The sequence below is a fragment of the Mixophyes fleayi genome, chromosome 1, assembly GCF_038048845.1.
Source record: "Mixophyes fleayi isolate aMixFle1 chromosome 1, aMixFle1.hap1, whole genome shotgun sequence".
Classification (NCBI taxonomy): Eukaryota; Metazoa; Chordata; class Amphibia; order Anura; family Limnodynastidae; genus Mixophyes; species Mixophyes fleayi.
The window spans coordinates 189,431,038-189,447,443 of record NC_134402.1 but is presented as its reverse complement, the minus strand read 5'-3'; the positions used below and the strand labels follow the sequence as shown (position 1 = coordinate 189,447,443).

General features: G+C 38.9%; 1 protein-coding gene across 1 annotated transcript in view; it reads left to right on the top strand.

Annotated features, from left to right (window-relative positions):
• Positions 1–16,406, top strand: part of MYO1F (myosin IF) — a 112,144-nt gene that overhangs the window by 46,915 nt on the left and 48,823 nt on the right. The window contains exon 2 of the mRNA XM_075204673.1: positions 7,916–8,053. Coding sequence (XP_075060774.1) covers positions 7,916–8,053 — 138 coding nt within the window. The remainder of the gene's footprint in view (positions 1–7,915; positions 8,054–16,406) is intronic.

Sequence of the window (16,406 nt, the reverse complement as noted above, 5' to 3'; positions counted from 1 at the left end):
TAATTGTATTTAAAACACAATCAGAGCAGTCGGGCAGGATTCTCTGCCTCTCAGCCAACAGGCAAATGTATTGAGTGTGTGGCCGCAGGCAACCCGTCTCTGTCAGGATCCGCCACTGGTCTTAGTATTTGGTAATTATGAAGTTTTGAGCTGTAAATTCTGTAACAGTTGTATTGGCCAGTTTAAAGTGCTGACGTTCATGATTAACTCCTCCAGTAGCTTGTATTTTGGGACAGAATGAAGAAAAAATGGAGAAGGGGATATGCAATGGGTTTAGGGAATGGAGGGAGAACCTAGGTCATGACAGAAGCATCACTGTCCACATGTAATTGAAAGAACATAGCTTAGAGAAGTATTAATAGCTTTTGTTCTCTATCACTTTATGGGACAACAAATAAAGGCAACAGTCCTTATAAATGACGCTGAGCCAATATTACCTTGGAAAAAAGTAGAGATGGTCACTGACCCCTGTGTTTTGGTTTTGGATTCGGTTTTGGATCTGGATTACCGTCGTGTTTTGGTTTTGGTTTTGGTTTTGCAAAACCGCCATTGCGTGTTTTGGTTTTGGTTTTGGTTTTGTTTGGTTTTGTTTTGCTATTTTGTTGGAAAATACATGTTTTTGTGCCTAAAATAACCCAATTTAGTGCTCCAACTGTTTTAGAGATAAGTAATCTAATTATTGAGGTAATAAATCATCCAAAAAAACTGTTTAATTCTTCGTTGGTAGGCCTTCATTTATTCTACACACAAAACAGATTGTCTTCCTCTCCATCTATGCATATTGGCAATGCAGCCATCGTCTTTGGATGTATATTACACCCTACACTTATAGTTAAATATGTAAAGAAATGGAAAAAGACAGTTTGCTTTCTGTCTCTATAGGCCCCCCTCCACTTTTTTAAAAAAACAAAAAATTCAGCCATTATAGACTGTACAATATTAATTGACATGGAGAAAGCCAGTTTGGTTTCTGTCTCTCTAGGCCCCCCTCCACTTGTATAAAATACTAATAAATTCAGCCGTTATATACTGTACAATATAAATTGAAATGGACAAAGGCACTTTGGTATCTGTCTGCATCAGATCCTCTCTTCACTAGGAGTAAAATAGAAAACTATTCAGCCGTTATATAATCTAGAATATAAATAGAAATTGAGAACGGCAATTTGGTATCTGTCTGCATCATAATCATCAACATCATCATTAGCGCCCTCGTCGCCTACACAAATCTCCCCCTCATCCTCTTCTAATTCCAAAGTGGCATCCTTAATTTGGGTATCACCGGCTACACTCGGGCTATTAAGGCACACATCAGCAGAATGCTCACGATTAGACATCCCACTGTTGGATGGACTCTCCACAGGGATTGTTGTCATTTGTGAATCAGAGCAAATATTCTCCTGTAATGCCTCACTGTTATCTTGCAGCTCGGCTTTGACGCGTAACAGTAGTTGTGCACCAATTGTAGGCTGGGTAACTTTTTGGGATCTGCCACTAATACCCAAAGGTGAAGGCCTCATTCTCTCTTTGCCACTGCGTGTGTAGAATGGCATGCTTGCAATTTTTTTTTTATCGTCACTTAACTTTTGCTCAGTTACACTTCTTTTTCGCTTCAATACAGTAAATTTTTTTTTGTTTTTTGTTTTTTGCACTAATTTGGAAACACTCTGTTGTTTGACATCGCCTTGGCCAGATGACGTACTGGGAACACTAACATCAGGACTGGTGACAGAACCTGGTTGCTCATTCAGATCATATGTGGACTGCTTTGAATCCATTCTGAGCGCAAACCACTGGGGAGTGCTAAAAATTATTTAGTAGATACTGCTGACAGTTATGAATTTTGACAGCCAGAAATATTAATGCACATTTAGGGAGGACACCCCAAAAGCACTGAGGAGTGCTAAAAATTATTTAGTAGATACTGCTGACAGATATGACTTTTGACAGCCAGAAATATTAATGCACAATTAGGGAGGACACCCCAAAAGCACTGAGGAGTGCTAAAAATTATTTAGTAGATACTGCTGACAGATATGACTTTTGACAGCCAGAAATATTAATGCACAATTAGGGAGGACACCCCAAAAGCACTGAGGAGTGCTAAAAATTATTTAGTAGATACTGCTGACAGATATGACTTTTGACAGCCAGAAATATTAATGCACAATTAGGGAGGACACCCCAAAAGCACTGAGGAGTGCTAAAAATTATTTAGTAGATACTGCTGACAGATATGACTTTTGACAGCCAGAAATATTAATGCACAATTAGGGAGGACACCCCAAAAGCACTGAGGAGTGCTAAAAATTATTTAGTAGATACTGCTGACAGATATGACTTTTGACAGCCAGAAATATTAATGCACAATTAGGGAGGACACCCCAAAAGCACTGAGGAGTGCTAAAAATTATTTAGTAGATACTGCTGACAGAAATGACTTTTGACAGCCAGAAATATTTATGCACAATTATGGGGGACACCCCAAAAGTGCTGGGGAGTGCCAAATATGAAGAAAAAATAATAAACCTCTATCCTCCTCTCTGCACTAGCGATTTTGGTTAGAGCAATTGCAAGAACAATATTGTATTCTCTGTCCCTGCTCTAATTAGCCTATGACTACACCCTGCTCTCTCCCTCTGTCAAATGGGGATGGATTGCTGTGGAGGCGTGTATTTATAAAGTTGAAGTATCGCGAGAACCGAGCCCCGAGATCCGGCGACGTCACAATGACGTTCGGCCTCGATTTGGATTCGGAACGGGCGGGAGAGTACCGAGCTGCTCAGCTCGGTACTCGGATACCCAAAGTTCGGGTGGGTTCGGTTCTCGGAGAACCGGACCCGCCCATCTCTAGAAAAAAATAGGTTGCTGATACTTACTACCACAATACCAATATAGTAACACAATACATAATCCAGTGCTCAAGATCAAAGAAAATTAGAATATATAAAAATAGCATACACTGTTAACCAAAAAACATGTAAAAAATGTTGATAGCGCATATAAATAACACATTTATGCCAATCCAGATCTTGTCATGGCAAAGTCTAAATAGTAACTATCTTGCACCAACACAATACACCTGATAATACTTGGAACATATTCACTTATAAAAAAAGACCCTAAAGATGGAATATGGTGTCTTTAAAATTAAATCTTAGGTCAGTAAATCGCTGGAAACAGCCATTCACCTCAATCTTCATGTAGCGCAGAGATGTTAATTATTTGCAACACAGAAAATAGCCACGGTAAACAAGTATTCAAATCTATAGGTCGCTCCCAATGTCTATTGATAAAATAATAAATTGTGTCCATAGATACATGTGGCTCCTACTTGGTTTCTAAAAGCGCAATGAATTGGTCCAAATCCTATGCAGCCATCACCTATAGTTCTAGCACTGATTTACGATTGTGAAAAGATAATTGTATCGGCAGGAATCCCCCACAGTAACAGTCTATCAATCCTGAAATAGTATACACTGGGAGATTACGCTGTCCTCAAAACTCTTCTGTTATAAATGCTACAATAGATTCCTCTCCATCTTGCACATAATACGATGTCATTTACGTACAGGGGTCTATTTATAGATCCAGCGTAGTAGCTCTCAATATGTACTGCTGCAAAGCGTAGCGGTACATAAATAAGCATCACTGCAATTTACTATGCCGGGGCTCCAGAGATGACGTTACATTGCTGCAAAAAAGCTTCGCTTTTCCTATGCTAAGTATTTTACCTAATACTGTTTTCCCCATAGAGGTCTACAGGGACAGCGGTAAGTGCCGGTAATTATGTTAATGCAGGAGAAATCTATTTTTTCTTCAGCGTGAACCCTTTCATGAATTAAAACATGTGGTGAGAGAGAAACACCAGCATTTTGCCTCTTCACCATTTGTTGAATAGGCCTTCAGGACAAAAGAATAAACATTCCAACTAACTTCATGTGATCCATATGGAGAGTTCACACAAGCTTCCTGGTTGAAAGTATGGGTGCTATAGCAGGCTTACTGCAGATCTAGATCCGATCCCATGATGTAGAGGCCAACAATGTTATCCGAACTTGGTATCACAACCGGGGCGCCGTAATACACATAACAGAGTACAAGCCCATGTAAAATAAATTTTACAATATTTTGTACATTTTTTTTTTACTACCAATCTAGGCATAAGATAAATCAGTGTAACTCTTCATATAAGACTGTATTAGTTTCTCTCTTTTTTGTAACAGATAATATGCACTTCAATGTACAGTATGTTTTAGGATTATACAGGGCTGGTGCAAAGTTTCTAGGTGCCCTGGGCAGCCTACCACTTCCTTCTCCCCCCAAGAACCTCTTCACAACCCCTTTATACACACACACACACACACACACACACACACACACCTGACTTTTGTAAAATTAAAATATTAACACCTACTTTCACCTAGCTGTTTGGCAAAGCTGCAGTACAGATGCACTGGTGTTTAGAAGCATTGATGTCTGATACAGAAGGGGCAGGCGTAGGATTTTCAGAGGGGGTTCCAAATGTTAGGTAACAAAAAACAACTTGTTACAATAAGCCAACAACAGACACATTTTGTAATTATTTGTTTGAGTCCCTGTTTATACGTTATGCACTTGTTTAAAGGCACTTGGAACTTGGAAAACACCTAAAATGGCGTATGAGAGACCTGGAAATTTTGTACTACTTGGGAATATTATTCATCACAAAAGATTGACTTTGTTGTTCCAGATACATCTGTGGCCATGAGCTGGCTAGCAAATTAGGAACATTTTAAAGGAAATAAATGCAGTTAGCCCAGTGACCTAATTTTAAATGCTCTTGTAAGAAGCTTAAAATTTTAGCCAGTTTAGGAGATAATCTTTAATTTAGTGTTCAGCTTGGTATTGTGATTTATGAATTTGAATGTGCATTATATTTTATTGATTTTATATTGACTAAATGTATACATTTTTTACATGCTTTTTGTGCGAATCCTTATAAGTCCATATCCTTTGCACTCCCTATAAAGTATTATAATTTGCATTTGATATGTTAGAGTAATCCCCATTTAGGATCAGCAGGTTATCAATTTATAGTGATATATGTGAAAGTGTTCTAACTTTATTTTTTGTTTATTTGTGTGCTTAAGTTTATTTTTATTTTTAGTTTGTTATTTATGTCTCTCATATACACACACACACACACACACACACACACACACACACACATTTCTCATACACACTGTCTTTCATACACATACACACTTACACACAAGGCTCAAGCAGTGCAGATAGGAGGTATGTCTGTGCTCAGATTCACTGAGTGACTGTGTGATGTCACTCAGCCAATAGAAGCAGTGCAGAGGCTGCCTAGAAGTTCCTTGTTGAACAGGAAAATCCCCTGTATGACAGTCCTCTTCTCCACTTCCTGGTAGTCCAGGATGTGTTAGATTCTAGGGGGTGGTCCTATGGATCCACCCCTGGTTGACACCACATGGTGCACTTACTGTATGGGAAAAATGGGGAAGTACTCTAGGCAGCTGCTTTAAGCTGACTAATGGCAGCTGGGCCTCGGAATATATACTATCTCTTATTGATGATGATGATGATGATGATAATGCAATTACACAAATATAATGAAAATTTCATACAGCTTCTATTTTCTATTCTTTTCCTCAGAATCACTGTCTTTTTGCTTCCCTCAGCCTGTCAAATCTCTGTTTGTAGTGTCCTGTGGTACTCTTTCTACAGATTTCTCTCTGGAAAGATGATAGACTTGAAGGGAATTGAGTGGAAGAATTAGGTGGAATAAGAGGAGAAAGTTGTTTAGGATCGGGAGTAGTAGCAAATAGACAATAGGGATGGAGGGAAAGGAGTACAAAGGGGCAGGTGGCGTGTGAGGAGAGATTTTTATTAGGATGGGGCTGAATTTTGAGGGAGCACTTTTGAAAAGGTGAATTTTGAGGTAGCACTTGAGGAAATGGGGAGCTTGTCTGTTGTGTATAAAAAAGGAGAAGAGTCACTGGAGTGTTGTATGGTTTAAGGTGCACAGAAAACAGAGTGGACAATCAGTACTGAGAGCATTGTACTGAGATGCAAGAGCAGGGGGATTGTGGAGTCCAGCAGCTTAGGCAGGTCCTGTAACTGGAGGGCCCATGCTGGAGTAGTTGAAAATTCAGAAGGGTTAGGTGTAGGAGGGTATAGCAGATGAGGTGAGGATGTCAAGATAGAGGGAGGGCCTTAATGTGGCAGAGGAGTGATGTCACTTATGCCCCAAAATGGCCCAATGGGGTTCAGTGCTCCATGCAAGCTCCAGGAGCTGTAGGGAAGCTACAGTTGGGTGGACACATTACCAGGCTGCCTTTCACATTAACATAGTGTGGACTCTTCACTGCGAACTTCATGAGGGAAGCTCTCCGAGGCCAGGATTGCAATGCTAGAAGGTCACTGGGGCCTTTTGCAGGTATGATAGGGTGTAGATGCGACAACATGCCCGGTGTCCATTAAGGCCTCTGGATGGTGCAGGTCCAAGTAACAGCCTTACATCTCATTGTGATTTGGACCACCAAAAATGATACTGTATGATAGAGGGCAGATGCGCATACAGATAAAGTCATGTTTCTGTAGAGACATCCAGACAGTGCATGCAAAGTCACAGCTACAGATACCAGATTTACTTCAGACCAACAAGAAGTGTAGATTGCATGGTGCAGGCCCAAGTTGTGAGAGCACTTAATTTGTGGATATATCTTCAGACCTGTTTAGGTACAGGGATGCAGAGGTCACAATGGAGTTGTTAGGAGGTCACTGGGGAGGTTCAGCATGAATGTTCGGACATAGTTGTTCCGACAGATAAATCTGTCTGTGCTTAATATCCATTGAAGCCTCTGGAGGATGCAAGTCCAAGTCACAGCCTTCAATCGTAGTTGTAATTCAGACCAACAAAGGCCAGAAGATCACAGTGGTGACCTGAGTGAGAAGATTAGTATGTCATTCTGTTTAGGGAAAGGGAATCCCCAATCTAAGTGAATTAAAGATGAAGCTGGGTGGGGCTCACACAAGACAAGATTAACTGGCAAGGATAGTGAAACTCATTGGGTAAAGGAGCTAAACTGAGTTGGCACTCCTGTATATCCCCCAAACACTCCTATACCTGTAGGATGACACTCCTTTGCACCACTGCAATAATCTCTCACAGCCTTTGCAAATTTTAAGAAGTTTTATATTTGCAATAAAATTATTATGTGGGATGTTAAGTACAGAGCGGATCTCAAACTGCTGTCCGCATGCCTGACAATATTTGACACATACCTTTTTTACAGAGCACCGCTGTCCAGATGATTGACATAATGGGTGGTCCTGAGGAACGCTGTAGCAGCTGGCACACTACTGTGGCCAACATACACTTCATCATCATCATCATCACCATCATTTATTTATATAGCGCCACCAATTCCACAGTGCTGTATAGAGAATATTTGTCAGTAACATCAGTCCCTGCCCAAATGGAACTTACAGTCTAAATTCCTTAACACACACACACACTTGTGGTAATTTTGTCAGCAGCCAATTAACCTACCAGTATGTTTTTGGAGTGTGGGAGGAAATTGGAGCACCCAGAGGAAACCCACACAAACACAGGAAGAACATACAAACTCCGCACAAACAAGGCTGTGGTGAGAAATCTCACTGTACCAAGAGAGTGTTACAAACAGAAAAGTATACTACTTACACGCATCAGCATTTTTTATTTGGCACACAAAAATGAAGATGGAGGAGGATGTGAGGATGGCAGATAGAGTTAATTCTGCAGCTTAGCTGAATGAATGTCTTCCCTCATTGATGGACAACTTGAACATAGCGTGCACAAGATTTACCACAATCTTTCAAAATGGCCTTATATTATATCTCTATTTTGTCTCTATTTTTCTAGGGCAGCAAAGAAAGGTATCATTGGCAGAGCCAAAATGTCAAGCAAAGTGGAGTTGATGATATGGTGCTTCTTTCCAAAATCACAGAGGATGCCATAGTGGAAAACCTCAAGAAAAGATACATGGATGACTACATTTTTGTATCCTTCCCTAGCCCAACCTTATGTACATAAAGCATATATATTGAACTATTTCTTTGGGGGACTCACTATTTAAAATTAGTTTAAAGGTTAGTTTATCTTATTTAATTAGTAATTATGTTAGCGGTCTGACAGGTCATTTTTTTGTTTTGTTATTTTATATAAAATTGAGATACAAGTTACATTACAGAAGATTTGCTGTACACAGTATAAAAAAACACCAATCTAAGGTCCAGCCGCTGCTACTACAGAATTTGTGCTACCTTATGAATAAATAAATAATAAGAATCATATATAGAAATGGATAATGACATAAAAGTTTGTTGGAGAAGGTGCAGGCATGTGGCAGAGGGTAGAGAGGACCCTGATTGTGAGAGCTCTTAATATACATGTACGTAATAATGTTTCCTTTTAATGTTTTTCATTTTTTCATGAACACACAACATCGAAAATATTAACTGCACCATCATAAGATCATTTAAAGCATAGCAATAGGGTGTGCACTGTGTTAATTAGCTGTGTTGCTTGTGTGGGAGGGAGAAGTTGAAGAGAGAAGCTGTGGTTTATACAAACAAGAGTCCTTAAATGGACAAGACAAAGACAGGGGAGGAAGGAAGAGGTAGCCTTGTGCAGCCCGTTATTTATGACTATGACACATCCAACAGGAAAGCACAAATATATGTCAACATAATGTACATAATTTTTTTTGCATATATCAGTGTTTTAAAAATGATTTACTAATGTGTCATTCAGATCTGTGTCACTTTCTGTGCACAGACTTGGTGGAAAAGTATTAGCTTCTATTTTGCTAATCTAAAAAGAAAACCATAGGGCCTGATTCATTATGGAAAGGAAAGCGAAAAGATGAGTAAATTTGAACCTTGGCAACACCATGTTGCAATGCAAGGGGTGCAAATGTTATTTTGCACATAAGTAAAATACTGGCTGTTTTTTCATGTAGAATGCAAATACTTGATTTATATATTGAAAAAAAAAAAGTAGTAAATGTTCTCTAATGCAAGGGGTGCAAATTAGTGTTTTATTTTGCACATAATTAAATACTGGCTGTTTTGTAATCTAGCACACAAATACTTGATAGCTTCATTTTCACACTGATATTAAAAGTTGATCTAGGACATGCCCTACCCCAATTATAAATCTGTCCTCACATATTAAATTTACCTCCCCCTCCAATGCAACATGGTTTTGTCAAGGTTCAGAGTTACTTATTTTTTTTTGCTTTACTGTCCTTAATGAATCCAGCCTAGATAAATATGCAGTAGTGCAAAAAAATAAATCACATATGAGGTTGGTGGCTCATCATTAACAATTATTTGGATCATAGATGTGTGTGTATATATTAGTCAGTGTATTTAGTAGTGAGATCTCATACTAATCATTTGAATCCCAGTCTACTATCACTAACTTTTTATGTAATTGAATTGTCTTACAATAAGCTCCCCTGTTGTTCTATAACTTTCCATGTTCTTGTATTGCTGTTTAATATTTTTGTCCTTCACTGTTACACTGCTATCATATTCAGCAAATGTGCATTTTTGAGCATGGATAACTAATAAAATTGAGCAAATGTATAATTTTTAGTTGGTAATCTGGCTTTTAATTGGACTTTCAATGATAATTTTCTATTTATTTTGTGGCCTTTTTCTTTATATTAATTCAAGAGTTGCCACATATTTTTTATGTTGATAGGCTAAATTAATTATTTAAAATCAAAAATATGACTCACAGTGCCTAAAGGAGCAGACACAATTAGGGTCAGATTCGACCAAGAAACAGACCAGAAGGTCACAACTAGTAGTATCAGTATACAGCAACCAGTAAAAATGTGGATGATCACATTTATAATAGATCTCTTAATTTATTTTGCATTGTTTTAGATCATTGGTATAACCCACATAACAATAATTGTATTATATAATTGAATATGGTCACATCACAAGTAAAAATTGTGGATGTGAGAACCCTCAGGAAAGAACTTGTATGTATGTCTAGCAAAATAGCCTACTATGTCAGCTTTTGTTTTTCTCATGTTGACATCAATAAAAAAAATATATCCAAGATGTTCTCTGTTCAGAAGTTCCTTAAGTATGATATTTCTGTTAAACTCAGGGTCATTCCTTCCATGAGTATAGATAAGATCCTCATCTCAGTAGGCACAATCCTAGTGTTCTTACATTGCCTACTGGCACCTAACTTGCATATGCATCCACCTTAGCATTGCTTCATTCACTGACCATGCTCTGAAATAATTGTTCGCACACACGTGGAATATGCAAGAAATGTACTTTTAAGTTTCACATACAAAACTGTTGATGATTGTGCACAAGCAAACTTTACAAGCCGGACCCGGCTTGCAAAGGTAAGGTTAACCCTTACCCTAGCCCTAAATTCTAACTCCCAACCCCAACCCTAACCTTAACTACAAACCCTAACCCTAACTCCGAATCCTAACCCTAACTCCTAACCCCTAAAATAATACTTACATTGAATGAAGATGAATTAGTGGCGCTATATAAATGAATAGATGATGACGATGATGATGATGATGATGAATGGCAGCCAGGTCCGCCCATTGGCTCTTTAAGAGGAGTTGCGTTTTGACGTGACGTCATTTTCCTCAGTTGGCAACACATTGGGTTGTCGCATCACTTCATCTGTGTCATGGTAAGTCGTTTTTTTTTCTTCAGGTCAGGATAGTAGTCTTCGGAGTTGTCATGTTGTAGTCACTGTCGGGGTAGTCAGTATCGTTAAATGGTACTACTCCGGCATAAATGTGCTGATGCTCATATGTCTGCTGGGGGGGGGGGGTTCCTAGTGCCTGGAAACCCCCTTCCAGCCTGGGGCACAATGCTTGAGGCGGCTGGACGATGCACCCGGGAACAAGCCATTAATAATAATTTTTTAAATTGGCCTTTGTTTTATATATTAAATAAGGAGTCTTCGGTATAATATCCTTTAAACCCGGAATCTCATTAATAATGACCAATGTCATTTAATGACCCCTTCAATCGACTTATAATGTGAGTTGTACTGTATAATAAATGAGACTTCCATTGTTTCATTTCTATTTTGATTTTTTCTTCTTTAGTAGTTAACAAAGAACTTCTATCTTGATCATGAATTAATTTTTAATGTTATAATTTAATTGATTTTCATTATATCCATTCGTTAAAAACTGTGTTTTCATGATCTCTGCTTGCTCCACAAAAATATGTGATTCTGTGCAATTTCTCCTAATTCTTTGAAATTGACTAGTTGGAACATCATTTAACCATTTAAAATAATGATTACTTTACACAGAAATATAAGAGTTGGAGTCCGTTGGTTTATCATAATTGGAGGTACACAATTTATCTTCTTTTACGAAGATCTTTAAATCTAAAAAATGGACTTCCTTTTTGCTTTTTTTAAAATCACAAATTTATATTAAGACCATTGTTGTTCGATCCTTCACAAAATATGGCAAGGGAATTTTCATCCCCTTGCCATATAAACAACACATCGTCTATATACCTCTGCCAGGAAACCAGGTTCGCCCCTATGGTGGGGTTATTCCATATAACCATATGTTCCCACCATCCCATAAAAATGTTCGCATAACTGGGGACGAAACTAGTTTTCATGGCGGTGCCTTGTTTTTGCACAGGAGTAGTAAAATGCCATTATTTGGCCACAAATAGAATTTAATTTTGACAACGGCTCACGGATTGCCCTTGTAAGGTTATTAATACCACTATTCGTTTGCACCAATGAATTGTCAATTCTCTCTATGGTGGTACATAATTGCATTTGGTTGTCCTGTATATTCCACAAATATCGAAAACCTTTCCTAAGCTGCCTTTGGATCCCACTCAGAGAGTCCTGGTGGAAGGCAACCAAATTCGCCTGCACCTCACTAGATTGGCGTATGGATTCAGCCAAATTAGGGGCAGATGACTGTTGTCCTTGGCTTGGTAGTGCATTTTCAGGAGAGACTGGTGGTGCAGACTCAGCATGCTGCGGCATCCATATCCTCGGTGTCTCCAATTGTGCCACTAGATTCTTGGGCTTGGGATGTTCCTTTGAAAAAAACCAAAAACATTAATAACCATTACCTGTACAAAAGTTACAGGTGCTTTTCATTACAGGAAAATGATTCATAGCATTTTTACCCTTCCCCCACCACTACAACATAGGTGGATTTACCTTGCAAGGAGTCATCCTAATTCTGGGTAGGGACTGCTTGCGCTGGGGGTGTCTGCTTTTGGGCAAAGGCTGTGTGTGCAACAATGTAAATTGTTTGATATTATTATATTTTTCATGTGCAAAAACATTCAGCAACAAAAAAAATAGAAAAATACAAATGCTCAGACTTCTGTTTGCAATGTGCAGAAATAACACTTACATGCTGTAGAATTACTGTTTGAACATAAAGGATAAACATTATAGAGTACTCACCAGTCTTAGTTTGAGACACAGATCTGCCGTCGATGCCCATGAGGAGCTCAGTAGGAATTAACTGTTTGAATTCCTCCTCATAAGATGTGTAGGTCATCATATGAGCAGGCCCACCTCCAGTTTCAGCAGCTGCTCGCCTCTCCTCTGCCATCTTCTTTTTTACTCTTTTTAATGTAACTGATGCGTTTGCAGCAGTTGTCAATACTTCTCTTAATCTGGGCCACCGCATTAACAGCATCACATGATTGCGTACTTGCCAACATTGGCAATTAGTGTTCCGGGAGATCGGGGAGAGGTGGGCGTGTTGGGGGCGGGGCCCTGCAGGTCACTTCATTTGGCCCATTACCAGCAATTTTTTGGGAACCAATTACAGTAGGGGCGGGGCCACAATGGGGCGTGATTCGCATCATAAGCTCTGCGCCCCCCCCCCCCCCCCGCCACCTTACTATTGAGTTCTTTGGGATTGGGGAGGTTTGCCTGCTCTCTCTGGAGTGCGGGAGGACTCCCAGAAATTCGGGAGTCTCCTGGACATTACGGAAGAGTAGGCAACTATGCATTATTGTGACAGCTACAAAAGTGGAAGCTGCTAAAATCAATTTATAGGCCATAACAGGTGCTTGAAAGGGTGGGGTTATCCTGCAAGGAACATACACACAACATTTTTTCCCCCAGCACACTGCTATAGCCAGCAACAGATCTGCCATTTCTACTGTAGATAAAAATGCAAAAGTCTTTGTTGCACACATTTGCAAATGTATGTTTAAGCCATCCGCCACGCCAAGGCGCTTTTGCTAATAGGATGGTCCTACTCTAAACAATGAGAGTCCCATATATTGTGACAGCAGCTGCTTTTTTTCTATCAAAGGTGGTCTTTTTGCAAGGCTCCCCAAAATCCTCTCATACACTGGGACTAAATTGTGTATGAGGGCACAATTCTCAGCAGAACAAATTCACACATTTTGCCCGTACTTAGTTTTGCCCACAGAAGAGTCTGCCTCTTCCTCTTGCTCCTCCTCACTTCCTAGCTCCTCTCTCAGTTCCTCTCCACTCTCCCTAGCCTCCTCACCTCTCTTGACAGACAAACACAGAGGGAAAAGACAAACAAAAAAAAGAAATAGACTGACAATAAAAACACAGGGGAAAGACAAAACAACAAATAAATACACTCACAAACCAAGGACAGGGGAAATACAGTAAACAGCAAAAAACAACACTCACCAAAAGAAAAATATTAATAAACACATACAAAATAAGACAAACAAGGACAACTAAACAATATAAGAATGAAAAAAAAAACCACAAACCTCACTTTCTACACTCCTCAACACACATTAAACTCTCTCCAACACTGTCACCTGCTCTCTCTAACTCCTGAAACCCCTATCAACTCAAAAAAGTAAGTACCTTGCTTTTTATAATATTAGTGAGCTCAAAATCATGCGTGTTTTCCATTAAAAACTTGCAACCAATCAGAAAGGAGTATTGGTTTGAAAATGGCAATTTTCAGCTAAACACGGGTTTAAATCGCCACAAATCACGAGAGATGATTTGGTATTTCAGACTAAAACTCACTACTTAATACATATGGCGATTTTGCACTTAAAATCGCCGGTTATCTCTCGCGAATTGCAGCAATTTTAAATTGCTGAAATAATCACAGTTTGATACATTTACCCCCACAGGTAAATGTATTAAACTACGGATTTTGCAAGTTGACGATATTCGGTGACTTTCCAGGGGACATTTAAATGGCTATGTCTTCAAAGGCAAAACTTGTTTTAAATTTCTCCTGCAAACTTGCCGAATATCAGCGACTTGCAAAATCCACAGTTTGATACATTTACCCCAGATGTTTACAAATCATACGATTCTACTTTAAAAATTGTCTTTCATGCTTTGTAATATTGTTCATTGTATACATTGTACTGTTCTTGTTTAACTATTTGACTTGTGAAAATAATACAAATTTTTCTTTTCAAAAAAAAATATGTAAATATCCCCTTTTAACAACCCAGAGACTGTTCCTGTAGACATGAATCAGGGATGAAATTGGACTTTGACTCTTCTATAAAGGCTCACACTCGCTAGAGGCATGTGTAAAACTGAATAGTCAATAACAGAATTTTTGTAAGAAATTATTTGAAGGAAAGATCAACAAATGCAGGTAGTCATAAGCATCAGTGGGAACTTCTCAGCCTGAGATTTCAGCAGTGTGTTACACTTGTAGAGTGGATGGAGGGATTAACATTCATTACTGGTTATGATATGCACTACCCCCACGATTGGTACTGTTATTCACTTTGAAGTCAATCCCTGCTTCTGTCAGGCAAGTATAAGACCCAGCTGAAATCTCTGGGTCAGAAAAATCCAACCTTTGGCAATAAATGGTTGTTAAGAATGAAAAAGTCTGCAAAATATATCAGTATATTCTGAGAGGCTCATGTTAAGTTGAACGCAAATTATGTTCTTGGCATTCTTGGTGCTTTTTACATCTGATCATGCGCAGAAACCACTAATTTTGAAATCAGTGCTTTATGTGCTTGTCTAGAAGTATTTTATGACAAGAGCGCAATTTGGGTTCAACTTAACATGAGCCACTGAGTCTGTCAAGGTAATATTATTTCTATATATACATGTAGAATACTGCATTTGGGTACATGTCATGATGGGCTGATTGCAGTGATATATTGCTACAGTGTACCACATGAAATATCTCTAGGGCTCCCATGATTTTCATTTTGGAATGAAAAACTGGGATATTTGTGACCAGAATTAGCCACTTTATATTTCATTTTGGACCCAAATGAGGTTAAACAATTATAAGTGCATATTTCCACTTACCCTGTTAATTTTTACACTTAATAGGCCTGAGTCATTAAGGTGAGCAAAGTATAAAAAAGAGTAACTTTGCACCTGGGTAAAATCAAGTTGCTTTGGAAGTGGAGGTAAATTTAAAATATAGGGACAGCTTTATAGTTGAGGTAGGGCATGTCCTAGATTAAATTTCAGTGTAAAAAGAAAGCTATCAAGTATTTCTGTGCTAGATTAAAAAACAGCCAGTATTTAATTATGTGCAAAGTAATAAAATAATTTGCACCTCTTGCATTGTAACATGGTTTGTCCTGGAAAACATTTACTCCTCTTTTTGCCTTACTTTCCTTAATGACTCAGGCCCAAAAAGTTATGGGCATATGTAAATTTTTCAATATATACATCTTCATGCAACAAATATGAGTCCATATCTAGATTTGTTTATATCATAGATTTGTGTCCCCTTACGTTAGGAAATGCGGGTTGGGGATGGGTAATTCTAACTTGGGTACAGTAAAAGCATGTTCACGCAAGTGTAGCACGCCCCTTGGAAATAGCTAGGTGTCTCAGAAGAGGCTTATATCATACAGGTACTTGAGGGCTGGTTCAGTAATATGCAATGATGATTGTTGTGGGTGTAGAAAGACTGGAGTCACAATTTTCAGGAGTGAAACAACACATGTTTACTCAGCATGACAAAAATAACTAGAATGCAGAACACAGAACAGGAACTTCCCAGCATGCATAATGAATGACCTCACTTCCTGCCAGGCACTGGCAGGTCATACATTAACATCTTAAACCTTCCCTTTTAGATATATACAATAGGTTAGGCCTAGAGCAGGGGTGGGCAAACCTGTCCTCAAGGGCCATATCCAGTTCATGTTTTTAGGATTTCTTTAATCATGTACAGCTGAGTTAATCTATTTGGCTGGGTCAGTAATTATCCCACCTGTTTCTACAGACAGAAATCCTAAAAACATGAACTGGATATGGCCCTTGAGGACAGGTTTGCCCACCCCTGGCCTAGAGTGACAGTGGGATAGTATGGAGCTGCAAGCTAATGGGAGAAAGGGCCATGGAA